Source organism: Schistocerca nitens, chromosome 5 (assembly GCF_023898315.1).
Source record: "Schistocerca nitens isolate TAMUIC-IGC-003100 chromosome 5, iqSchNite1.1, whole genome shotgun sequence".
NCBI classification, from domain to species: Eukaryota; Metazoa; Arthropoda; class Insecta; order Orthoptera; family Acrididae; genus Schistocerca; species Schistocerca nitens.
In genome coordinates, this window is record NC_064618.1 from 519,465,386 (window position 1) to 519,492,495 (window position 27,110).

At 43.0% G+C, this 27,110-nt stretch overlaps 1 protein-coding gene across 6 annotated transcripts in view; it reads right to left on the bottom strand.

Annotated features, from left to right (window-relative positions):
• The window catches only part of LOC126260180 (laminin subunit gamma-1-like), a 389,608-nt gene that overhangs the window by 210,683 nt on the left and 151,815 nt on the right, over window positions 1–27,110 (bottom strand). For all 6 annotated transcript variants that reach the window (XM_049957448.1, XM_049957449.1, XM_049957447.1 and 3 more), the window contains exon 3: window positions 5,080–5,268. In XM_049957448.1, the coding sequence (XP_049813405.1) occupies window positions 5,080–5,268 (189 nt within the window). The remainder of the gene's footprint in view (window positions 1–5,079; window positions 5,269–27,110) is intronic.

The following is a 27,110-nucleotide window of genomic DNA, read 5'->3' on the forward strand; positions in this document are numbered from 1 at the left end:
CTTACAGAAAATTTTTCCAAAAGGTGCTAATCAACCAATACAGAAGCATATAGCAAACTCAATGGCATCCAACTCCTGAGGAGGAAGTATGCAATGTTGTAAAGCAATTAAAGAACAAAAACTCGGCAGGTTTAGATGAAATCCCAATGTGTGTGCTGAAAAAATGCATAAACTGTATCAAAGCTCCACTAACAGAAATCATAAATGAATCCTTCAAAACTGGTTGCTTCCCTGACTGACTGAAGCATGCCAAAATTTTACCAACTCACAAGAAAGGTGACGTAGAAGACATTGACAACTACAGACCAATAGCCCTATTGTCACGCTTTTCCAAAGAGATAGAAACAAGAATGAAAAACAGGCTTTTGAGCTATCTAAGTAAATTCAACCTCCTCTGCAAAGACCAGCATGGTTTCAGGCCTGGTAGAGGTACAGAATCTGCAATAGCACAATTTACAAAAACAGTTTTAGGAGCACTAGATGAGAACACCTATGTAACTGGCCTTTTCCTAGACCTGTCTAAGGCATTTGATACAGTTGACCACCAGAAGTTGTCGCATAAATTTGAGGCACTAGGAGAAAGGGGAGTGGTTCTCAAATGGTCTCTGTACAAACAGAGTACAGTCAGTAGAGATCATACATGTCTCCAGTGGATCAAAGTACATTGAGAAACATATATCTGATCCACAATATATCAATATTGGGGTCCATCAAGGAAGCGTACTAGGCCCTGTATTATTTCTGGTGTATATAAATGATTTCCCGCAACATATTAGCCATGGAGAGAAGATATTGTTTGCGGATGACAGCAACATAGTAATCACCAGTAAGACACCAGAACAAATGTTGGAAAATTCTACTGAAGTGCTGAGGGATGTTCACAAATGGTCTCAGGAAAACAAAGTAACTCTCATCGTAAAGGAAACAAATACAATATGCTTTAGAATGAACAGAAAACAGAGTCCCTTAAATTTAAAACTAGATAACATCTGCATAGATGATGTACCTACAACAAAATTATTAGGGTTGTACATTGACAGCCTAATGAAGTGGAATGAACATGCTATGAAACTCTCGAGAAAGATATCAACAACATTTTATGCACTTAGAGTCCTTATATCCGCAAGCAGTAGTGAATGTTTGAGAACTGTATACTTTAGTTATGTTCATTCAGTAATCACTTATGCCCAGAATTTACAAACAGCACTTAAATTGCAAAAGAGAGCAGTAAGAATTATAACAAAAAGCAGTAAGCGGGCCCACTGCAGAGAACTTTTCAAAATGTTAGAAATTCTAATTGTTCCTTGTGAATTTATACTCCAAACCATAGTGTACATCAAGAAAAATATAGAAAATTATAGCACAAATAGCAGTTTTCATAACTATAGTACAAGAACAAGTCACTGTCTTCACCTAAACAGGAAGAATAAACATAAGACTCAAAATAGCTTCTTGTATGACGGTGTAAAACTGTATAATAAACCGCTGCAGAAAATAAAAGAAGCAGATAACATGTACCACTTTAGGAAAAATCTTAAATTGTTTTTGCAGGAACACTGCTTTTACACTATAAGTGAATTCCTTAGTACAAAATGATTGTAAATAGCTTTTGTTTCACAATATTTTGATAAGGTGCAAAAATGATTGTAAATAACTTATATGTTTAACTACATGTAACAACAAACTGTATAAATATATGAATGTACGCAACTGACAACATCCATCCATTTTGATATGTCCACGGAAAATAGATAAATAAATAAAAAATAATAGGTCTAGCCTCCCCCCTCCCCGCCACCTTTACAAACTATCGTACAACAGAAGTGATTTCTGGCGTTCCCAAAAGCAGTGTTATGGGCCCTCTATTGTTCCTTATCTACATAAATGATTTAGGAGACGATCTGAGCAGCCGAATTAGGTTGTTTATAGATGGTGATATCGTTTATCGTCTAGTGAAGCCATCAGAAGATCAAAACAAATTGCAGATATTGGTATGATGCTAAAATTGCCAACTGACCCTAAATAATGAAAAGTGTGAGGTCACCCACATGAGTGCTAAAAGGAGTCCGTTAAACTTCGGTTAGACGATTTATCAGTCACATCTAAAGGCCATAAACTCAAAAAAATGGTTCAAGTGGCTCTGAGCACTATGAGACTTAACATCTGAGGTCATCAGTCCCCTAGAACTGCTTAAAACTAACTAACCTACACATCCATGCCCGAAGCAGGATTCTCCCCCGAATGCGAAAATATTTTGTTGACGCCGACCTACAGAGGGAGAAATGATCATAATAATAAAATAAGGGAAATCAGAATTCGCACGTAAAGGTAAAGGTGTTGGTTTTTTTCCGCGCCCTGTTCGGGATTGGAATAATAGAGAATTATTGTGAAGATGATTCGATGAACCCTCTGCCAGGCACTTAAGTGTGATTTTCGGTGTATCCATGCAGATGTAGATCGTATGGGCGCCCTTGCTCGAGAACAATATTTTATAATTATTATGTACAGCATAGGAATAATAATGCTACAGAATTGTTGGATAGTTCGTGCAAGCATTTTATTACGTCAGTTGAACTGTATTTTATACACCTATATTAGCGTGGTAGTACAGTTTATAATAGTTTGCATTTGCCACGGGGTGGTCAGAAATAGTTTGAAAAGTAGGTTAGCCAATCAGGTCGCTGCGAGCGCAAATTCAAGCAACCTTCCAGCGACAGTGGCGCCAAACGTGTTCGTTTGGTTGCCTCAAACCGAACAAACTTAGCTTTTGCCCACCTAGCTTAAATTTATCACTTTCGAAAAAGGCCGTTTTAACTGGTAATGAACAAGTGGGAATTCAGGAGCCGCAGATGTTTGTACATTACTGCATTTTAAACGCATGCAACTGTTTTAATTTGTGCACACAACGTTGGCTAAGGTTAGTGCTAATTAAATCGGAAACAGCGCAACGAATCAAATTTTTTTCTTAACAATTATTTCTCAGCAAAAACTACCCTGCAACACCCTTACAAGCTTTCCAGACAGTTTCTGACCACACTGTATATAAATATATGGAATAAATTAATAATTGTTTGACACAGACTTGCACCTGTGTCCTCCCTCGTTACTGTTCTTTCCCAAACGTTTTTATATTCGACAGGATGCGTATCGTACAAAAATATGTTTCCACGCATCCAGTCTAACAACCTTGGACAAGAGCGGTCTAGCGCGGGCGCCAGTCTTCAGTTTGATTAGGACGATTGATTTCATAGTAGGGTGCCTCTTATTTTACTAGTGTGATTTCTTCTTTGTGCTACCCCATATCTGGTTTCATCACACGAAAAACGAGATGTAATTGGTGCTCATTAACAAAGGGAAAGCGGTGCCTTAGATTCTTATATTTGGAATAAAAGCGAAAAATCACTTAAAAATTTCACTTCCATTTTTGTAATGTATATTACTGCACAGAAGAAATTGATTAACCAGTAATTTCATTAATTTAATTATTAATATAGCTGTGTTAACTTCAGTAAAACAATGTGTAATACTTATGCACAAATTTGTTATTAAATATGATGATAAAATCCTGATTCTTTGATGAAGTTTCTTTTTATTCACTGAAAACTTATTACAACATTCTGATACATCCTGAACCATATTCTCCTTCCGTTTATCGTTTTTTATGTACTGTAGTTCTCCAAGAGCACGACAACTCTTAGTAGGAACGTTTACAATTTTCAGTTTATTTACTAGGTGTAGATTGTTGACGAAACCTTCATTTTAATGCCACTGCAAAGGGTTCTTCGTAAGGAGTTCATCACTCAGGTTAAATCTGGTAAAAAGTGTCTTGTTTTATTTGAAATAAATGATTCAATTCAACTACCGATAATATCTAGGTTTTGATTGCTACTGGAACCCTTTTATTACTTCGTCTGATGATTATGTCTTACGATTCAATGCACTCAACATTTCAACTGTTGTTTCAGGAGATAAATTAGAATCTAAGACTGCAGATGTGACAGAGTCAGGAGATAGGTTCCATAATTTTTTTTTCAATTTTTTTGAAGGTACACTAAAACTACCATGAAAGTAAGCTCGATATTTGAAGGTACACTAAAACTACCATGAAAGTAAGCTCGATATTTAACAAATTTTTAAGGAAAGATGTAAATAAAATACGATACTGTGGTTGTAGAAGGGGCACAAACCACTTTTCACGGACAATATATCTTAATTTCCATTCTATTCATGTGGTGATAATTCAAATTCATCACCGAGGCCCAATATTTTCAAGCAATAATTAGTTTCCTTCATTCATCTTGCTTGATAGATTGCCTCTAGAATACAGAAAAATTTCCCACAAGATCATACTTCGCCAAGAATGATTGCAGCTAGAGCTGATAACCTCGCCGTCGAAGCCTGCAAACTCCAAATACACGATTACAGTTAACTTTAAAAATTTTGCATATTTTTGTAATTCCTCCATTTTTTATACTAAACTTCTAATTTTAATATGCGGTTTCTTGGCACCTGCGTCGGAGTTAATGCATTTTTTCCTCAACAAATCGTCATTACTCATTTAGCTGGTTTGACACGTTGATACACATTTACACGGAACACAGCAAATTATAAAAGAAAACTGTAGAAATGTGTACTTCCAGTTATTTCTTGCGACTAGTGCGCGAGCATATAAACTATCTCCTGGAAACGAACGGAAACGATGTACTTTCGCAATTCTGGACGACTACAGAGGCAGCATGGCTGAATATTTCTGCATGGGCCTTTCAATGACTTATTTAGTCCATGTGACGTCGAGATGCTGCTCCAAACCAGGCAGGAGGTGGTCCGACACGATGTTGGGAGATGTGCGATGAGTCTTGTCACCTCAATTTATGTTCCCACTTTTTGTATCACAGATGGTATCCCATAACAGTACTTTGATCTTTCGGCAGCGTGCTAAGTGAACTGACGTGGAGCAGACGTTCCGCCTAGTGTGGACTGACCGTCATTCCACTGGGACGTCAGCTTCCGTTCTGTTCTGTTGACGTCCGCTGTGGATCGGTCGCAGTACGAGGTCCACTCTGGCACGGACAGACTCACCTAGCGGGTGGCAGCGGCACGGCCTGCAGGCGGCGCGCGCTCCCGGGGCCCAGAAGCCGTGCCGGCAGCGCTCGCAGGCGGGACCCTCGCGGTCGCCCTGGCAGTCGAGGCAGTGCGCCGCCCTGCCCGTGGCGCGCTCCAGCGCCGCGTCGAAGAAGCACCGCCGAGAGAAACCGTTGCACTCGCAGCCTGCGGACATACACAGCGGCGGTACAGTTTAACAGCTCTGCTACAACGACATATTACACTGCTTGACAGTTGCTGAGGAGTTGAGACTTCTTTCGACGGCAATAGTCACCGGCAAAGAAGGACGAAATGAAACACAGTGCATATACAGGGTGTTACAAAAAGGTACGGCCAAACTTTCAGGAAACATTCCTCACACACAAAGAAAGAAAATATGTTATAGTGGACATGTGTCCGGAAACGCTTACTTTCCATGTTAGAGCTCATTTTATTACTTCTCTTCAAATGACATTAATCATGGAATGGAAACACACAGCAACAGAACGTACCAGCGTGACTTCAAACACTTTGTTACAGGAAATGTTCAAAATGTCCTCCGTTAGCGAGGATACATGCATCCACCCTCCGTCGCATGGAATCCCTGATGCGCTGATGCAGCCCTGGAGAATGGCGTATTGTATCACAGCCGTCCACAATACGAGCACGAAGAGTCTCTACATTTGGTACCGGGGTTGCGTAGACAAGAGTTTCAAATGCCCCCATAAATAAAAGTCAAGAGGGTTGAGGTCAGGAGAGCGTGGAGGCCATGGAATTGGTCCGCCTCTACCAATCCATCGGTCACCGAATCTGTTGTTGAGAAGCGTACGAACACTTCGACTGAAATGTGCAGGAGCTCCATCGTGCATGAACCACAAGTTGTGTCGTACTTGGAAAGGCACATGTTCTAGCAGCACAGGTAGAGTATCCCGTATGAAATCATGATAACGTGCTCCATTGAGCGTAGGTGGAAGAACATGGGGCCCAATCGAGACATCACAAACAATGCCTGCCCAAACGTTCACAACTGCGTGCGTATTCTCGTCAGCCCACAAATGTTGATTGTGAAAATTTACAATTTGATCACGTTGAAATGAAGCCTCGTCCGTAAAGAGAACATTTGCACTGAAATGTGGATTGGCACATTTTTGGATGAACCATTCGCAGAAGTGTACCCGTGGAGGCCAATCAGCTGCTGATAGTGCCTCCACACGCTGTACATGGTGCGGAAACAACTGGTTCTCCCGTAGCACTCTCCATACAGTGACGTGGTCAACGTTACCTTGTACAGCAGCAACTTCTCTGATGCTGACATTAGGGTTATCGTCAACTGCACGAAGAATTGCCTCGTCCATTGCAGGTGTCCTCGTCGTTCTAGGTCTTCCCCAGTCGCGAGTCATAGGCTGGAATGTTCCGTGCTCCCTAAGACGCCGATCAATTGCTTCGAACGTCTTCCTGTCGGGACACCTTCGTTCTGGAAATCTGTCTCGATACAAACGTACCGCGCCACGGCTATTGCCCCGTGCTAATCCATACATCAAATGGGCATCTGCCAACTCCGCATTTGTAAACATTGCACTGACTGCAAAACCACGTTCGTGATGAACACTAACCTGTTGATGCTACGTACTGATGTGCTTGATGCTAGTACTGTAGAGCAATGAGTCGCATGTCAACACAAGCACCGAAGTCAACATTACCTTCCTTCAATTGGGCCAACTGGCAGTGAATCGAGGAAGTACAGTACATACTGACGAAACTAAAATGAGCTCTAACATGGAAATTAAGCGTTTCCGGACACATGTCCACATAACATCTTTTCTTTATTTGTGTGTGATGAATGTTTCCTGAAAGTTTTGTAACACCCTGTATAACACAGATTGAGTGGTACAGATTTCACCACTTGGGATAGTAGTATAACAGACATAAATAACGCACACTGATCCGTACCTGCATACTAAGAGTTATCATCCACCATACCAATGCACTGGCGTCCTTAGGGCCCTGGTACGCAGAGCATATACCATTTACGACGCGGAGAGTTTAACCCAAGAACTTGCGCATTTGATGGCTGTTTTTAAGGAAAATGGATACCCCGAGCAACAAATTCGTGGACTATAGAGTTTGAACCATCACCGGAGGTGCATGAAGAGAAGCATAGATCCGTGGCCTTTATTCCTAATGCTGGGGGCATATCGTTTAAGACTGGAAGAATTGTAAGGAGTTTTAACGTTAAGAGTGTGTTCCGTCCACCTCCCACGATTATGGCACTACTCGGCTCTGTGAAAGGTGATTTGGGGCTTAGGAAGACTAGTATATACAAAATTCCGTGTCAATATGGGAAGGCTTACATCGACCGTTCGATTGTCACAGTTCATGACCGGTTACTTATGACTACATTCGTAGTGTCTCAGCCCAACGTACTCATTACTCGTGGAAGACATTCTTACCAAGTCCCGCAAGAATTCGGGTAATATGTGTGCATCCGCAAAGAAGGAGGTCATGGCTGGTATTGCCAGAACTATATACTTAAATATATACAGGGTGTAAACGGTATAAGGCGCCAAAATTATACACATGGCACATCTCGCAATGCTTGACAAAAAAGTATAGTGACATGTTTGCGTATTTCCTACGGTTGTCCCAGAAAAAAAACAGTTCGTCTCAGGATAATGGTTTTGGAAAAGTAGATACTTGGCCTTACACGTCGGTTCCTGTTATTGCCCGCTGCGCGTATTGTCATCGCGAGCGTAAATCGTAAACACATAGCCAACTGCGGCCTGAATGGCTGCGTCACTTTAATACACCGAGCGACGACTTGAATCAGCAGTTGTCTTGTGACAGCCAGAGCGAGAGCACCAGCAGCAGCGAGTACTGTTTGTATAAAGCGTTTATTTTGCATTTTGTTTACGACCTTCCACTAAGGAAGGGATTCTATTTGTGTTTATCTGCTCTGCATAGAAACTAACAGTTCTTGATCGTTAGGAGAGAAATTTATTTTGTACTTATTGCTGCGCTTAGCTTTTAAATAGTTTTTCTGGGAAAACCTAGCGTAGTTTTCGCATCTCGTATTTCAGTGAGTGTTTCTTGATTATCAGAGTAGCTCATCAGAAGATTATCTTGGGAATTTGTCACCGTATAGAGTAGGGTAAACATAGTCATGTGTAGGGACTGTGGTTGTTGTGAGCGGACGCAAGGAGAATTGGCCACTCTTCGGGGGCAGGTGGAGGCTTTGTCTGTTAGGCTCATCGAGCTCGAGGCGCAGGCGTCGGCTCGTAGTGGCGTTGGGGCAACTGTGGTGAGACCTATGCCTACTTCGGTGGCCTTGGAATCACATGGAACCCCTGATGTCGCTGCGTCTTCCGGCAGTGAGCATCTTACCGGTCAGCCATCACTCCAGGGTGAATGGCGGACAGTGGTGGGCTCGCGCGTGCCTGGCCGAAAGGCGAAGGTGGGATCTGGCCGCGTGGCAGCTGCCTTACCCCTTTCCAACAGGTACGGGCTGCCTCCTAGTGGTGATGACATCGTTTCCGAGCCACCACAGGATGCCTCGCCTGTTGGGCCAGTGGCCGATTCTCCGGCAAGGTCCCGACAGTCACAGAGGGCGGGCCTATTAGTTATAGGGAGCTCCAACGTTAGGCGGGTTATGGAGCCCCTCAGGAAAATAGCGGGTAGGTCGGGGAAGAATGCCAGTGTGCACTCGGTGTGCTTGCCGGGGGGTCTCGTCCGTAATGTGGAGGAGGCCCTTCCGGCAGCTATTGAACGCACTGGGTGTGACCGGCTGCAGATAGTAGCACATGTCGGAACGAATGACGCCTGCCGCTTGGGTTCTGAGGCCATCCTTGGTTCCTTCCGGCGGCTGGCTGATATGGTGAAGACAACCAGCATCGCACGCGGAGTGCAAGCTGAGCTTAATATCTGCAGCATAGTGCCCAGAGTCGATCGCGGTCCTCTGGTTTGGAGCCGTGTGGAGGGTCTAAACCAGAGGCTCAGACGACTCTGCGACTATAATGGTTGCAAATTCATCGACCTCCGTTATTGGGTGGAGAACTGTAGGGCCCCCCTAGACAGGTCAGGCGTGCACTACACACCGGAAGCAGCTACTAGGGTAGCAGAGTACGTGTGGCGTGCACACGGGGGTTTTTTAGGTTAGAGGGACCCCCCCCCCCCCCCCTTGGGCGAAACGATAAAATACCTGACGGCTTACCAGAGAGAACATCATCATCGTTGATAAAGAACGTCCGTCCTCAGAGACCAAAAACAGGAAAAGTTAACGTAATATTGGTAAACTGCAGGAGTATCCAGGGCAAGGTTCCTGAATTAGTATCGCTTATTGAAGGAAATAGTGCGCATATAGTATTAGGAACGGAAAGTTGGTTAAAACCGGAAGTGAACAGTAACGAAATCCTAGACACAGAATGGAATATATACCGCAAGGATAGGATAAACGCCAATGGTGGAGGAGTATTTATAGCAGTAAAGAATTCAATAATATCCAGTGAAGTTATTAGCGAATGCGAATGTGAAATAATCTGGGTTAAGTTAAGTATCAAAGGTGGGTCAGATATGATAGTCGGATGCTTCTATAGACCACCTGCATCAGCAACCGTAGTAGTTGAGCGCCTCAGAGAGAACCTGCAGAACGTCGTGAAGAAGTTTCGTGATCATACTATTGTAATAGGGGGAGACTTCAATCTACCAGGTATAGAATGGGATAGTCACACAATCAGAACTGGAGCCAGGGACAGAGACTCTTGTGACATTATCCTGACTGCCTTGTCCGAGAATTACTTCGAGCAGATAGTTAGAGAACCAACTCGTGAAGCTAACGTTTTAGACCTCATAGCAACAAATAGACCGGAACTTTTCGACTCCGTGAATGTAGAAGAGGGTATCAGTGATCACAAGTCAGTGGTTGCAACAATGACTACAAGTGTAATAAGAAATGCCAAGAAAGGAAGGAAAATATATTTGCTTAACAAGAGTGATAGGGCACAAATCGCAGAATATCTGAGTGACCACCATCAAACGTTCATTTCTGAGGAAGAGGATGTGGAACAAAAATGGAAAAAATTCAGAAACATCGTCCAGTACGCCTTAGATAAGTTCGTACCGACTAAGGTCCAAAGCGAGGGGAAAGATCCACCGTGGTATAACAATCATGTACGAAAGGTACTACGGAAACAAAGAAAGCTTCATCATAGGTTTAAGAGTAGTCGAATCATAGCTGATAAGGAAAAGCTGAACGAAGCGAAAAAGAGCGTAAAGAGAGCAATGAGAGAAGCATTCAACGAATTCGAACATAAAACATTGGCAAACAATCTAAACAAGAACCCTAAAAAGTTTTGGTCATATGTAAAATCGGTAAGCGGATCTAAATCCCCTATTCAGTCACTCGTTGACCACGATGGCACCGAAACAGAGGACGACCGAAGAAAGGCAGAAATACTGAATTCAGTGTTCCGAAACTGTTTCACTGCGGAAAATCGTAACACGGTCCCTGACTTCAGCCGTCGCACGGACGCCAAAATGGAAAATATTGAAATAAACGATATCGGAATTGAAAAACAACTGCTATCACTTAGTAGCGGAAAAGCATCCGGACCAGACGAGATACCCGTAAGATTCTACAGTGATTATGCTAAAGAACTTGCCCCCTTTCTATCAGCAATTTATCGTAGATCTCTGGAAGAACGTAAAGTACCTAGCGACTGGAAGAAAGCGCAGGTCGTTCCCATTTTCAAGAAGGGTCATAAATCAGATGCGAATAATTATAGGCCTATTTCGCTTACGTCAATCTGTTGTAGAATAATGGAACATGTTTTATGTTCTCGTATTATGACGTTCTTAGATAATACAAATCTCCTTCATCATAACCAACATGGATTCCGCAAACAGAGATCATGTGAAACTCAGCTCGCCCTATTTGTCCAAGAAATTCACAGTGCCGTAGACACTGGCGAGCAGATTGATGCCGTATTCCTGGACTTCAGGAAGGCATTTGATACGGTTCCGCACTTACGTTTAGTGAAAAAAATACGAGCTTACGGAATATCGGACCAGGTTTGTGATTGGATTCAGGATTTCCTAGAAGAAAGAACACAACATGTCATTCTTAACGGTTCAAAATCTGCAGATGTAGAGGTAATTTCGGGAGTACCGCAAGGAAGCGTGATAGGACCTTTATTGTTTACAATATACATAAATGACTTAGTTGACAACATCGGTAGCTCCGTGAGGCTATTTGCAGATGACACGGTTGTCTACAAGAAAGTAGCAACATCAGAAGACTCGTACGTACTCCAGGAAGACCTGCAGAGGATTAATGAATGGTGCGACAGCTGGCAGCTTTCCCTAAACGTAGATAAATGTAACATAATGCGCATACACAGGGGCAGAAATCCATTCCAGTACGATTATGCCATAGGTGGTAAATCATTGGAAGCGGTAACGACCGTAAAATACTTAGGAGTTACTATCCGGAGCGATCTGAAGTGGAATGATCACATAAAACAAATAGTGAGAAAAGAAGGCGCCAGGTTGAGATTCATAGGAAGAATTCTAAGAAAATGTGACTCATCGACGAAAGAAGTAGCTTACAAAACGCTTGTTCGTCCGATTCTTGAGTATTGCTCATCAGTATGGGACCCTTACCAGGTTGGATTAATAGAAGAGATAGACATGATCCAGCGAAAAGCAGCGCGATTCGTCATGGGGACATTTAGTCAGCGCGAGAGCGTTACGGAGATGCTGAACAAGCTCCAGTGGCGGACACTTCAAGAAAGGCGTTACGCAATACGGAGAGGTTTATTATCGAAATTACGAGAGAGCACATTCCGGGAAGAGATGGGCAACATATTACTACCGCCCACATATATCTCGCGTAATGATCACAACGAAAAGATCCGAGAAATTAGAGCAAATACGGAGACTTACAAGCAGTCGTTCTTCCCACGCACAATTCGTGAATGGAACAGGGAAGGGGGGATCAGATAGTGGTGCAATGAGTACCCTCCGCCACACACCGTAAGGTGGCTCGCGGAGTATAGATGTAGATGTAGACGACAGTAGGAGAGTAACCTGTGCAGATGTTATTGCAAAAATAGTTCAAATGGCTCTGAGCACTATGGGACTTAACATCGTAGGTCATCAGTCCCCTAGAACTTAGAACTACTTAAACCTAACTAACCTAAGGACATCACACACATCCATGCCAGAGGCAGGATTAGAACCTGCGACCGTAGCGGTCGCGCGGTTCCAGACTGAAGCGCCTAGAACCGCTCGGCCACACCGGCCGGCTGTTATTGCAACTCTGTTAACTGTTAGGATGGAAAGGAGATTTACTATAGCTGAACTATGCGATATGCATTTAATTTATGGCGAGGCAAAAGGTGTTGCGAGGGCAGCTGTACGAATTTATCGAGAACGCTTCCCGCAAAGACGACTTCCTGCACGAAAGACATTTGCTGCTGTGCACCAAAGGTTTGTGTCATTGTAATTCTCTACTTGTATGCGATTATTATGCATTTACATCTTAATAAAGTACAGTAGTTACCCGCACCTTTGTAAATTTTCGTCCGTATGCGAAACGTATCTTCTGTTCTGATATGCTTTCCGTTTTTGTTACATCATGACAGAATACAACTGACGAGTACGTATTTAATTTCCTTAGATTGAGAGATACTGCCTCTTTACTGCCCCGCGCAGAAGGCAGAGGCCCACAACGCGCCGATCGTACATTGGAAGCTGAGGAAAGAATTCTGGACCGCATCCAGGAGGATCCTTCTCAGAGTACTAGAAGCATCGTCCGCCACGTGAGTATATCACACACTGTCGTTCATCGCACTTTGCAAGAGGAGCGTCTGCGGCCTTACCACATTCAACGCGTAGAAGCATTGGAAGAACAAGATTTCCCTCCACGACGTGAATTCTCAGAGTGGTTTTTGTTACACAGTGCGCAGCATGATTTTGTCAACAAAATACTCGTCACAGATGAAGCGTGTTTCACTCGCGACGGAATAACTAATTTCCATAACATGCACACGTGGCGTGTACACAATCCTCGCCACGTAGTGGCAACACATTTTCAGCGACGATTTTCCGTAAATGTGTGGGCGGGTATGCTCGATAATTACATTATTGGGCCCTATGTTTTACCTGAACGTTTGACTGGTAGCTATTACTGAACGTTTCTAGAGGAAACATTATTACCAACGTTGTTAGGAGACATTCCGTTAGGCATACGTCATACATAACATGTGGTTCCTCGACGACGGTGCTCCACCACACATTGGTCACAGAGTACGCAGATTTTTGGATAGTCGATTTCCAGGACGTTCGGGTCCACGTCGACGACCAGCACGCAGCCCTGATTTAAATCCACTGGATTTTTGCTTTTGGTGCCATATGAAGAAACTTGTTTATGCTGAGCCAGTAAATAATATGGACGAATTGACGCAGAAGATTTTAGATGCTGCCAATACCATAAAGGCCAATGTGCATGTGTGTGAACGAGTGCGACGAAACTGGGTTCGCCGTAATGAAGCACGTGTAGAAGCGAATGGTGGTCATTTCGAACATTTATTGTAGTATTGGTGTACGAGGAAACGAAGTAATGGGTTTTCTTTTCTTTACGATGTTGTTGTACAGAAGGAAAATAATGTAAATTTAGTGTTCGTTATGGCATTGCCGTCAAAAGGTGACACAGTTGATTGTAATTAATGCACAACTATCTACTTGGTGATTGATTGAATTTGTACTAATGGAAATACATTATGTTTGATATTATCTTGTCATTACTACTACGACCTTCGTTATCGACTTGTTGAGAAACAGACTGGTTGTATTCAATTCACGTAAAGCGAATTACACATTCTTGACAACCCGAAAACCGTTTACATTCCTTTTTTCGGTACCACCTGATTATCACAACACGTCATTGTACACGTCTAATGATTTCAATCCTCTGGTCGGCTCGTTGCCTTTCTCTGCCCGCCCCGTCATTGTAGGCAATAATCTCGGTACGCCGTGTACTGTCGGTTGACTACGTAAACAGAAATGCGTATATTATCTATCCTACGAACATTAGGTTTTAATAATACAAAAATAAAGTACATGATACAAGAAAATGTCATTAGACTTTTTTGTCAAGCGCATCGAGATGTACCATCTGTATAATTTTGGCGCCTTATACCGTTTACACCCTGTGTAATATAACTTTCGCTTTTAGTTGACTTTCTGAATAAACGTTATGCCAACCAAATCGCAACTGAGTGGCCTACATCATTTATGGGTCGTTAATTTAGTTCCCGGTATTATTATCCCTGCTATTATATTACTTGCCATCATGTGTAGTCCAACAGCGAAGTGAGGAGGAGGAGGCGTTACGCTATGGGAGTCGCTTTCGTGGCTAGGGTGTCGTCCCCTTGTTGCGCCTAAGCAAAAGCTAAATGTGGAAGGATATGAACTCACTTTACAGCAATGTATATTACGTACAGTACAGGAACAGTACGCAGACGATGATTGATTGTCTGAACATGACAATGCTCCCTCAAAGCAGCATCTCTGGGGAAATGTTTCATGGAGAAGAACATTCCTGAAATGGACTGGCCTATTCAGAGTCCCGACATGAACCCAGTGGAATAACTCTGGGATGAGATACAACGTCGACTTCACTCCAGACCTCAGTGTCCAACATCACTACATTCTCTGGTTCCAGCTCTTCAGAAAGAATGGCCGCCATTCCTGCAAAGACATTCAGGCATCTCATTCAAAGTGCCCACAACAGAGTTCAAGCCGTGATGAAGGCCAAGAGTCGACACACGCCGTATTAACGTGTCAGATATTTTTAATCACATAGTATCGTATTGGGCCGGTATCACGTACGGATGTCGGACGCCTGTAATCGTTACAGGCAGCAATTGCAGGCTGTGCATCATTGAGACAGGATCCCACAACCTATTGGCCAGTCCTACAGTCAACAGTTCGGCGGTGAGTTCGTCTTCCAACACGATAACACACGAGCACACCACGCTGCCCATCAGTCGAATGGAATGACCAGAGTTATTTGCGTAGGGCAAGCTGGGACATGTAGTTCACCGTCACATGAAACGTCCTCTCCCACTGGAACATCTCAGGACGGAAAGTGGAACAGACGCGAGCAGTAATTCCTGGACTATCTTGTGGACAGCTTGTCAAGAAGGATTTAAGCGTGTTACAACACACACAGTTGCAAAATGGAAGCATATTTTATGTTATCCAGTAGCTCTGTTGTGTAAATATGTGCACTTTCGATAAAAACTACCTTTATTTTATTCATTTTTGTTTTATTTCACAGTAAAATTACTTTTTTTTTTTTTAGTTTCATAAGGCTTATACTTTCATGTCTTCCTCCCACTGAACCGAAACCCACTCACATTTGCGCGTATGAAGATGGGGCAAAAAAATTGTTGGGCATTTTCCGCATTTAACGATAGTGTTACAAAAGTTAATAATTTTCAATGAAAGCTATTGTTAGTGGTGGAGAAGCATGAACAGTTCTGTTATGACTACTAGATGCAAGTCTGATCAATCGATAGTTGTGCCGCCCGTAACATCATTACCTGCGAACGCGAAATGAGATGAAACAGGACGTCGTTCAGCCTTAATTGCATCTCAGTTATGCTACCAGCAATACAGAAATGTATAATTTGTTGCCTATTAGCCAGGCGCAACGAACAACTGTGCAGAGAATTTTGTGTCATTCTTCAACGGAATTTGCTTAGAAGTTGTGCATGATAATATGACATGAACTAGGTCAGCTTCGTTATTTTCGTTCTGATCGCTACCAAAACAAACTGCTCATTAGTTTATTGTCCTCTGCGGATCATTCAGCTTGACTCAGTTGTCAAGTGCCGAACGACTGAACCATAGGTTTCAGGTTCGAGCCAAGGTAAGTCATAGAATTTTCATCTATCATCCATCACTTGTTTCATCTCTGTCAGTGTTTGTTCGTGTGAAAAAAGCCGAGTAGCTACATGGTTTGGAGTTGAAGTTAGAACCTAGATCCTCCTATCACAGGATGGGAAAGTCAGTTCAAAAGTCGAAACAAAACAGCATCATTGCCCAGATAAACCTTCGGATTGAAACGGCTTTACCTTGGTGACAGTTTATCTACGAAAAAACAGATCACTAATATCTCAAATCAGTCGAAACTTATTTGAGGTGAATTAATTCAGATATACGCTCCGTACACAGTGTGTGATAACACTTCCTTAAAGTACGTTCCGCACTGCTAGTGACGAGGATGATAGGCCGAGTTCTGTCAGCAAGAAGGCTTCAGTCAAAGCGTATATGGGGCATGATATTTCTTAACTGCATATGTTGTATACTTGGTAGTAGCGTGAAATCGCATCGAATGCTTTTCGGGCGAAATATCGCATCAATTTGCGCTCACCTTTCTTCCTTTGGAATCTCGTTAAATTTGCGAGCCCGGTTTTATAAGATCCGTAATTGCCGAATCGGTATTGCTTCTTGCGGAGGAGTTGCTCAGTGCACTGAGCAACAAAACCGTTCGCCGTAGCAAGCACAAATCGTATTGTAGAACCTTAAGAGCAAAATCTCGCAGTTAACAGCATTACTCGTCTTTAGTCTTTAGAAGATGTAGAATGTCTTGTGTAGAAAATAACCACGCTTCCCTTCAGCATTGGAGGTGATATCTGATCGCTAAAGGCTTCGATTAACCGTCATCCTGTGGCCGGATGCTGGAAGAATAACCATTAGGGAGCAATGATAATCAATATGTGTCACCGGGGCGAACTTAATGCGCACGCTGACTGACATTAATGAGCTCATAACTCAAGAATAAACTGCGAAATTAGAGCCTTAATACTCGACACCTCATTAACCATTGACGTACAAAGGAGAAATATTGCTCAGCAAATCAATGTATGAAAGATTCGTACTTAATTATCATTTTTTTTTATCCCTTTCCATCAAGCACCTGCACAGCTTAATTATATTACGCTGTTGGACTACATCATACAACCGCTAGCGTTAAGTGCTTTTTCTACAATATAGGAGCCTAAGATGGTAATTCTGGTTGAAAAGCAATAAATTGTTGCTCTTGAGGCTCTCACGGCAGATCTGTAGAGTAAATGACTCTCAGCCCTGTCGCCGATTCACGTTCTGTAAACTGTATAAGATCTCTTTGAAGCAGCTGCTCGACATCGTCTATTGTCTACTTGGAGTTTTACGGAAGCTAAAGCGGGCTAAAACTGAAACCAGAATAGCCCAGCTAGGCGTGTCGTAGCTTCAGAACACAGTTGAGGGTCGAAAAGCAGTCACACGCTAAAACACCATGATAAATAGTTCCATAGTAATTTTCTCAAAAATCCACAAACTGTTTTTTGAGTGTCGCATATGCCTTCAACAAGACAATCGTCGGAGACGTGTTTGGAGGAACCCGGTCAGTCTGAACGCCTTAGATATACTGTCCAGCGAGTGCAGAAACGTGGAGGTTCCCTGCTGTTTTGTGGTGGCATTATGTGGGGCCGATGTACGCCGCCGGTGGTCTTGGAAGGCGCCGTAATGGGTGTACGATACGTGAATGCTATCCTCCAATCGATAGTGCAACCATATCGGCAGCATATTGGCGAGGCATTCGTCTTCATGGATGACAATTCGCGCCTCCATTGTGCACATCTTGTGAATGACTTCCTTCAGGATAACGACATCGCTCGACTAAAGTGGACAGCATGTTCTCCAGACATGAACCCTATCGTACATGCCTGGGATAGATTGAAAAGGGCTGTTTATGGACGACGTGACCCACCAATCACTTTGAGGGATCTACGCCGAATCGCCGTTGAGGAGTGGGACAATCTGGACCAACAGTGCCTTGATGAACTTGTGGACAGTGTGCCACGACGAATATAAGCGTACATCAATGCAAGAGGACGTGCTACTGGGTATTAGAGGTACAGGTGTGTACAGCAGTCTGGACCACCACCGCTGAAGGTCTCGTCGTATGGTGGTACAACATGCAATGTGTGGTTTTCATGAGCAGTAAAAAGGGCGGAAATGATGTTTATGTTGATCTCTATTCCAATTTTCTGTACAGGTTCTGGAACGCTCGGAGCCAAGGTGATGCAAAACTTTTTTTTTTTTTGTGTGTACATAATCTGTAAGCGTATACTTCTAATTTTTCTCAACAACATTCACTTCGCGTACGTTCTGTGTGGGAAGCATGAGTGATCCTACAAACGTCGACGAAATAATCGAGTTCTTGCCACACACGGGCCAACAAGTCTTCCGAGATTGTCGCCGTTGCTTGTTAAATTCTGCTTTTAAATTCCACACCGTCACCTGGAAGAGAAGGGACATAAACTGTATCTTTTACATAACCTCATAAAAAGAAATCAATTCTCCGCTCGGCTGCACGGATTTAAGCTGTACCCCTTTTAGCTTCCGTAAAACTCCAAGTAGCACTGTGTTAAAATGTGTCCTAACATTACGGTGAAAATGTGAGGGTGCACCATCTAACGGAAGAACAAAGTTCTCTGATTCTGTTTGCAACAATGGCATTAACCAGTTCTCCAGCATCTGAAGGAAGAACTTTCCAATAACAGTTTGTTCTTGAAAGAGGAAAAGGTCCCCAAACTTTCTTGTGAGACATGGTACAAAAAACATTGACCTTCGGAGAATCTCACTCGTGTTCAACAACGTTTTGCGGTTTTTCCGTTCCCCAAATCCTACATTTGTGCCTGTTTACTTTCCCTTTTGTATGAAATGTTGCCTCGTCCAAAAATATTATCGAATTCACATAACCATAATCTTCGATCTGCTATGTAAAGATAAACTCAAATGGCTGTTCTTTGTCTTTAGAATATTACTTAGGCTCTAACTGTAGTCTGTATGGTTTCATGTTTAATTTCTTACGCAAAACACACCATGTCGTTGAAACTTCCTGGCAGAGTAAAACTGTGTGCCCGACCGAGATTCGAACTCGGGACCTTTGCCTTTCGCGGGTAAGTGCTCTACCGGTCGGGCACACAGTTTTACTCTGCCAGGAAGTTTCATATCAGCGCACACTCCGCTGCAGAGTGAAAATCTCATTCTGGACACCATGTCGTTGGTGACATTTCCATCTTACGTGAAACTCTACAGAGAAATTTTGCCGGAACCCTTGCGAAAGCTTCTCTCACGCTTTGAATGTCGTTTTCATTCACACCTGGCCGACCACTTCTCTACTTATCACACAAACACCCAAGCTTAACGAACTTAACATGTAGACTGTAGACTGTCTTTCTGGAAGGCGCTGCTTTCCCTAAATTTTCGAGCCGGCCGGTGTGGCCGAGCGGTTCTAGGCGCTACAGTCGGGAACCGCGCGACCGCTACGGTCGCAGGTTCGACTCCTGCCTCGGGCATGGATGTGTGTGATGTCCTTAGGTTAGTTAGGTTTAAGTAGTTCTAAGTTCTAGGGGACTGATGACCTCAGCAGTTAAGTCCCATAGTTCTCAGAGCCATTTGAACCATTTTTGAACCTAAATTTTCGTTGGATATCAGTCGCACTCCTTGTTTTGTCAAAAATCTAGCACGCAGAAGGCCTTTTCAGCTCCAAAAAGCGCCAGCTTGATTATGATACCATTAGCGACCACACATGGAACTACACGTCGCACTTACAATGAGAGGAAAAGCTTACAAGTTTACTCTTTCAAATTATATGTGTTGTTACTTTGTAATGCTACTCATTCGCCTTCAATAATTTTTTTAAAGTGTTCCCGGACTTTAGAAACAAGCTGCATGTTTTTCACCTCGTTCGTTATCAAATACGTGTAACAAGATGTTTTGCTACGTAAGTTAACTTAAACGATTTTATAACACTCTGTAAGCTTGTACGCCTCTATAAATCGACGATGGTGTCGGAGAAGTCCGTACATCACAATTCAAACCTACGTACCCATTTTTTAAATTTACGGATTGTCAGCTACAATTTTTCACCACCGAAAATGTTTATGAAGTATGAAATCAATGTCCACCACAACATATTAGAAAAGAAGAACAAATACATACAAAGCTCGCTGCATAATAATAATAATAATTTCGGAGTGCTGAAACGCCTGTTGCAAATGTTTCAATTTGCGCGACTTCGGTGATTTGCTTGTCTCTAACCTATCCCAGCTATACTAACGGGGAAAGGGGACCTACATTTTCAGATGAAATCCAAACCGCGCGTTATTTCTGGTGAACAACCATGGTGTTACGAGATGAAGGCTCAGTTAAAGGCAGACCGAAAGAATCCGTCCGATAGGGATTCGACAGCGCAAGATCTCTGTTTCCAGGCAGGCTACTTACTGCTAGACCACCAGGTCTGTATAAGCAAAGGTAACTACGCATAACTTTTGTGTACACTTATATGTTATCATTACGTACTTCTCTGTGTCGAACGAATTCGTAGCAATCTAGTGGGGGTACGTGATTAAAAAAGTAATGTTTGCCGGTGGACCCTGCATGACTGTTACGTGGCAGTATGCGATTCATTCCCTGTCTTCATAAAGATAATGAGGTTCGTGTAATTCATTTGCTACATTTGATAAAGAGCTTACGTCAGGTCGCGGGATCGAAACCCAGTCGGGCCATGAAAATTTTCAGTCCACCTCTAATGTATCCTTCAAGCCTCAACGAAGTGAGGAGTCATCAAGAATGACACGCGGTTCGGATTCGACGGTAAACTGTAAGTCCCCTTTCAAAGTTGGAGAACTGGGATGGACTGGAAACACGCCAGTCGCGGAGATGGCGTCCAATTAAAAGACTTATGTCCATCCATTGAGCGACACGTACTACAGACCTGTTCGAGTGGCGAGTGTAATAAAATGTGACAAATGACGTTACGATCGGAAATCCCTATTTGCATTTGTGAAGACAGATGATAAAATGGAAATATGTAACAGGCAACGCATAGCTCTCATTTTTTCAAAGGAATATGATATAATATGCAAATTTCGCAAAAATTGGGAAATGTCATTGTTTTCTCAACGGGAATTCGATCATTATGTTTAACATTTGATAGAATTTGAAATATTATACTTCGATTAAAATAATTTTGATTAAGACATTTGTCCGATTTGACCAATAGAGGTCAGGCAACAGCCATCTGCCACTCTTTCTCAGGCTCCAAATGCGCTGTGTTGCCTGCTTTGTAGGTCCTTTCAGAGTCTTGTCAGGCGTTGCGGGTTTGCAAAGAGTGGAGGAAGGGGGTAGCTCTCAACACCATCCCTCGCCACTAACGTCTATCATTCACAACGTCATTGTGTTAGAGCTATGGTACCCGTGAAAAGTTGCTTGTATGGACCGGTAGTCGTAAATTTTTAATGTGCACAGCGGAAAAGTAAAATTACATAGTTAATTAGGAGATTTTGTTTGTCTACAGGCATATATCCGCTATCTTCGTATCAGCTAGTGCTTTTCTTTTGTATTAACACGTTCACGTCGGCTCTGGGAATTGTGTTTCTCGCTGTGTGGCGGTGCGCGTATTCATGTTTTCCTCCATCTGGCGGCACCGATTTTCCTGTTTCTCACCGTGGGGCGGCGATCGTATTCAAAGGCGTTAAGGTACCATTTTAGTGTATTGATCTTTTATTTTGAAAGCGGCATAGATCCATTCTTTTAAAACTACGACAGATCCCATAAAATAATTTTACATTAAACTCATCACAAATTACATGATATCTCATTTGTTCAGAACGCTCTCTGTTGCATTGCCACATAAAATTGTATTCACAACAACTCGTTGCGCCTGGCTGATATGTAATACATCATACGTTGGTGTGTTGCTGGTAGCATAATTGGTAGAGTCGAGCGTGAACCACTTGCGGCCGGTCGCAGGTTCGAATCCTGCCTCGGGCATGGGTGTGTGTGATGTCCTTAGGTTAGTTAGGTTTAAGTAGTTCTAAGTTCTAGGGGACTTATGACCTAAGATGTTGAGTCCCATAGTGCTCAGAGCCATTTGAACTTGCGGCCGGGTTAACATGCCGGACACACAATGTGGTAGTGATGACAAATATTCGTTACCTCGCACTAATCTTTGTAATATCTTTGTAATATTTTGCCCTATACGTGTTAAAAATGGTATTTGATACATCGTGGGGGACTAACATTATCGCAACGGTCTAAACCGGCGGTTTCCTGTGCAACAAATTCCACGATTATCAGTATTGATGTCAGCGAAAGGTACTGGCTGAATGCCACCATACCATCACTCGGGCTTTTATTATTTTTTTGAAGATATACTTTGAGTGCAAAGTGTTCTTGTATTAACCAGTGTAATCAAAACATTATCACCACAGCTGAATTCTCACTTTGTCATTGAATATATTTATATTTCTTTATTTGAATGACGCCCAATCTGACTTCGGAACGTAATAATTTGAATGTGCAACTTGCTGCTAGAGAATTACATTTTTCTTGAAGTCTAAGGGTATTTCACATGTCTCTTGTATTGTGCAGACCGGTTGGAGGTGTTTTCTCATTGCTGCCTCTCCAAAGAATCTCAATAATAATAAGGGTAAGTCGTCTATTCCAGGGCCTTTATTTTGACATATTTTATTCAGTGCTCTGTAAAATTCTTCACGCAATGTAATACCTTCCTTCTCATCTTCATCTGTTTACTCTTCCCTTTTTATAACAGTGACGTTATGTTCATTTCCCTTTAACAGCCCTTCTATATAATCCTTCCAAGTTCCCCTCTTTATTTAGGACGGGCTTGCCATCTGAGCTCTTGATAATCACACAGTTGCTTCTCTTTCCTACAAATATCTCTTAAATGTTCCTATGGAGGTCACCTATCCTCCCCATCGTCATGCATGCTTCTACAGCCCTCCAATTGTCCTCTAGTCACTCCTACTTAGCCATTTTGCGCTTTAAGGCAACCTCATGTTTTAGACATCAATATCTCATGTGCTATTCACAGATTTCTGCTGTGTCTTTTCTTTTTGAGTATTTGGTTCTATGTTGCCTTCTGTATTTCATCTTTCAAAGCTTTCAATTAGTCTATTTCAATCCTTTCACCTGTTTCAGTCAATCGCTGCCTAGTGCTCTCTTTGAACCTCTCAGAAACCTCTAGTTCATTTAATTTGTTGAGACCCCCTCTTAACTTCCTACATTTCTCTAATATCTTCAGTTTTAATCTGTAGTTAATGGCGAATAAATTATGATCAGAAAGAAACTCTGACCTTGGAAATGTTTTGCAGTTTAAAATCCGGTTTCCTAATGTATATCGTACGATCAGCGGAATAATCTACCTGAAACCTTTTGGTGTCTCCAACACTTACACTTATACCACCATCTTTCTTTATCCATAAACCATGTATTTGTAATGATTATATTGTTATTTGTGCAAAATTCTACCAGGTAGCTGCCCCTTTCATTCCTTCCCGACAGTCCATATTCTCCTGCTACATTTCCTTATCTCCATCTTCCTTCAGTCGAATTGCAAATCTGTGATTACAATTAAATTTTCAGCTCCCTTAATAATCTAAATAATTTTATTATGTCCTCATTCATTGTTTCAAACTCTTCATTACCTGTGGAGTTAGTCACCATATAAACATTTACTACAGTGGTGGGTGCTGGTTTCGTGAATGTATTGGCTACAATAGTGCATTCACAGTGCTGTTTATGGCAGCTTGCCAGTATTCCTATTTTCTTATTCATTATTAGACTGACTATTGTATTACCATTATTTGATTTTGTATTTATAAAACCCCACTCATTTGGCCAGAAGTTCTGTCCTTCTTGGAACGGCGCCTCATTAATTCTCAATATATCCAGCTTCGATCGATCTATTTCTCTTTTTAAATTCTCTAATCTACTCAACCGATTAAGGGATCTAACATTCCAAGCTGCGATCCGCAGAACGCCAATTTTGGTTTTCCTGACGACATTCTCCTGAGTAGTCACCGCCTGGGGATGCGAATGGAGTCAACATCATCAAGCTATAGAGTAGAGCTTCCCACAGTAAAAATGGCAGCTGTAGTTTCCCCCTTGCTTTCAGCTATTCACAGTACCAACATGGAAAGGCGATGTTGGATAATGTTACAAGGCTAAATCAGTCAGTCATACATACCGTTGCCCCTGCAACTACTACTACCCCTCTTCAGCAAGTACAGTTTTGTCTGTCGTTTCCACAAATACCCTTCTGTTGTACAGGTGTGTATAACGTTGAGGCACGTAAGCCACCTCTACTCTGAAAGGTTCATGGTTCATAGGGGACAAATCCCTACTCTGTGTTATCTAAATAATCCACTGTATACATCATATTACTTAACATAAACTTATAATTGTCTTTCTAATTAGTTCGTATCCGTAACCACTTTAATTTCCTCGGAAAATCTATTGTACAATTTTATTCCTTGTAGAAAATACTGGATTTAAATTTCTGTTTATTCTTTCTTGGTGAATGTTTGTTCAGTCTGTCCCTTGCACCATGATGATAGACATAGATGTTTCTGCAGATATTTTCGAGATTTTTGTATGTACATAACTGATTGGTAAATTTACTCACGTGGGGTAGATAAGTCACCAGAGTTTTGAAAAAATCTTTACAATATGCTCGATTATTCAGAATGAAATTTTTGCTCTGCTGCGAAGTGAAAATTTCATTCTCGAAACATCCCTCAGGCTGTGGCTACGCCACGTCTCCGCTGTATCCTTCCTTCCAGGAGTGCTAGTGTTGCAAGTTTCACAGGAGAGCTTCTGTGAAGGTAGGGGATGACGTACTGCCGGAAGTAAAGCCGTGAGGACGGGTCGTGAGTCGTGCTTGGGTAGCTCACTCGTAGAGCACTTGCCCCCAAAAGGCAAAGGTCTCGAGTCTCGAGCCCGGCACACAGATTTAATCTGCTAAGTTGTTATTTATGGTTATTATTCTTAAGTCCGTTGTCTAGTACTCTATAGTTTGAAAACCATACTTACATTTTGTGCATTTGTTATCGATGAAAGAATAGTGAATCTAACAACTGGGTGTATGTAATAACAATTATGTAACTAAAAGACACTGGCACCTCGTTGACGGGACGAAGGGCATAACATGCCGATGGCATTCTGTTTGCTGGTATCACTGTCTGTTTAGATGACATCAGCTCACAATAAATATTCATTTCTACAGATGATGCGTTTTTTGCGCAATCTACAGGGTGCCAGCCACATTTAATTTCAGACTGTAACACTCCTTACAAGAACCGAAATTCTTGCAACACGTTTGCTTTATGTTCAATATCGCTTATTTCCAAATAGTCCAATCGTGAACTTTTTCCCAGCATTCAGTTTGTATTTTGAGCAAAAAGGACTCTTGTGTTTCAGTGACTATAATGTTGCTGTAACCAGCGAAGGAAAGGTTTCCCCAGGAGTAACACGACTGAGTAAGTCATTGATGTACATCCTGAACTATTTCTAATACTAATGTTACACAGCAGAAATTTATTATGCGAAAATGTAAAATTTTCTCGAAGCCTACTCCAGCCAGCTCCAAGCCAATCCAGGCCAACACCAGTGTCGCGATCCAAACAAGGAACGGGGAAAAACAGACGTTGCAGATAGCAGATCAAACCCGGAATAAATTTATTACGGAACACATAGACTGTATTCACAGTTGCGAATATGGACAACCACCAGCTGTGTAATGGAACGACGACAATCAAAATTTGTGCTGGGTCGAGAATTGAATTCAGATTTCCGGCTTATCGCTTATTTTCATTGTTGTCATTCTACACTCCTGGAAATTGAAATAAGAACACCGTGAATTCATTGTCCCAGGAAGGGGAAACTTTATTGACACATTCCTGGGGTCAGATACATCACATGATCACACTGACAGAACCACAGGCACATAGACACAGGCAACAGAGCATGCACAATGTCGGCACTAGTACAGTGTATATCCACCTTTCGCAGCAATGCAGGCTGCTATTCTCCCATGGAGACGATCGTAGAGATGCTGGATGTAGTCCTGTGGAACGGCTTGCCATGCCATTTCCACCTGGCGCCTCAGTTGGACCAGCGTTCGTGCTGGACGTGCAGACCGCGTGAGACGACGCTTCATCCAGTCCCAAACATGCTCAATGGGGGACAGATCCGGAGATCTTGCTGGCCAGGGTAGTTGACTTACACCTTCTAGAGCACGTTGGGTGGCACGGGATACATGCGGACGTGCATTGTCCTGTTGGAACAGCAAGTTCCCTTGCCGGTCTAGGAATGGCAGAACGATGGGTTCGATGACGGTTTGGATGTACCGTGCACTATTCAGTGTCCCCTCGACGATCACCAGTGGTGTACGGCCAGTGTAGGAGATCGCTCCCCACACCATGATGCCGGGTGTTGGCCCTGTGTGCCTCGGTCGTATGCAGTCCTGATTGTGGCGCTCACCTGCACGGCGCCAAACATGCATACGACCATCATTGGAACCAAGGCAGAAGCGACTCTCATCGCTGAAGACGACACGTCTCCATTCGTCCCTCCATTCACGCCTGTCGCGACACCACTGGAGGCGGGCTGCACGATGTTGGGGCGTGAGCGGAAGACGGCCTAACGGTGTGCGGGACCGTAGCCCAGCTTCATGGAGACGGTTGCGAATGGTCCTCGCCGATACCCCAGGAGCAACAGTGTCCCTAATTTGCTGGGAAATGGCGGTGCGGTCCCCTACGGCACTGCGTAGGATCCTACGGTCTTGGCGTGCATCCGTGCGTTGCTGCGGTCCGGTCCCAGGTCGACGGGCACGTGCACCTTCCGCCGACCACTGGCGACAACATCGATGTACTGTGGAGACCTCACGCCCCACGTGTTGAGCAATTCGGCGGTACGTCCACCCGGCCTCCCGCATGCCCACTAAAGCCCTCGCTCAAAGTCCGTCAACTGCACATACGGTTCACGTCCACGCTGTCGCGGCATGCTACCAGTGTTAAAGACTGCGATGGAGCTCCGTATGCCACGGCAAACTGGCTGACACTGACGGCGGCGGTGCACAAATGCTGCGCAGCTAGCGCCATTCGACGGCCAAC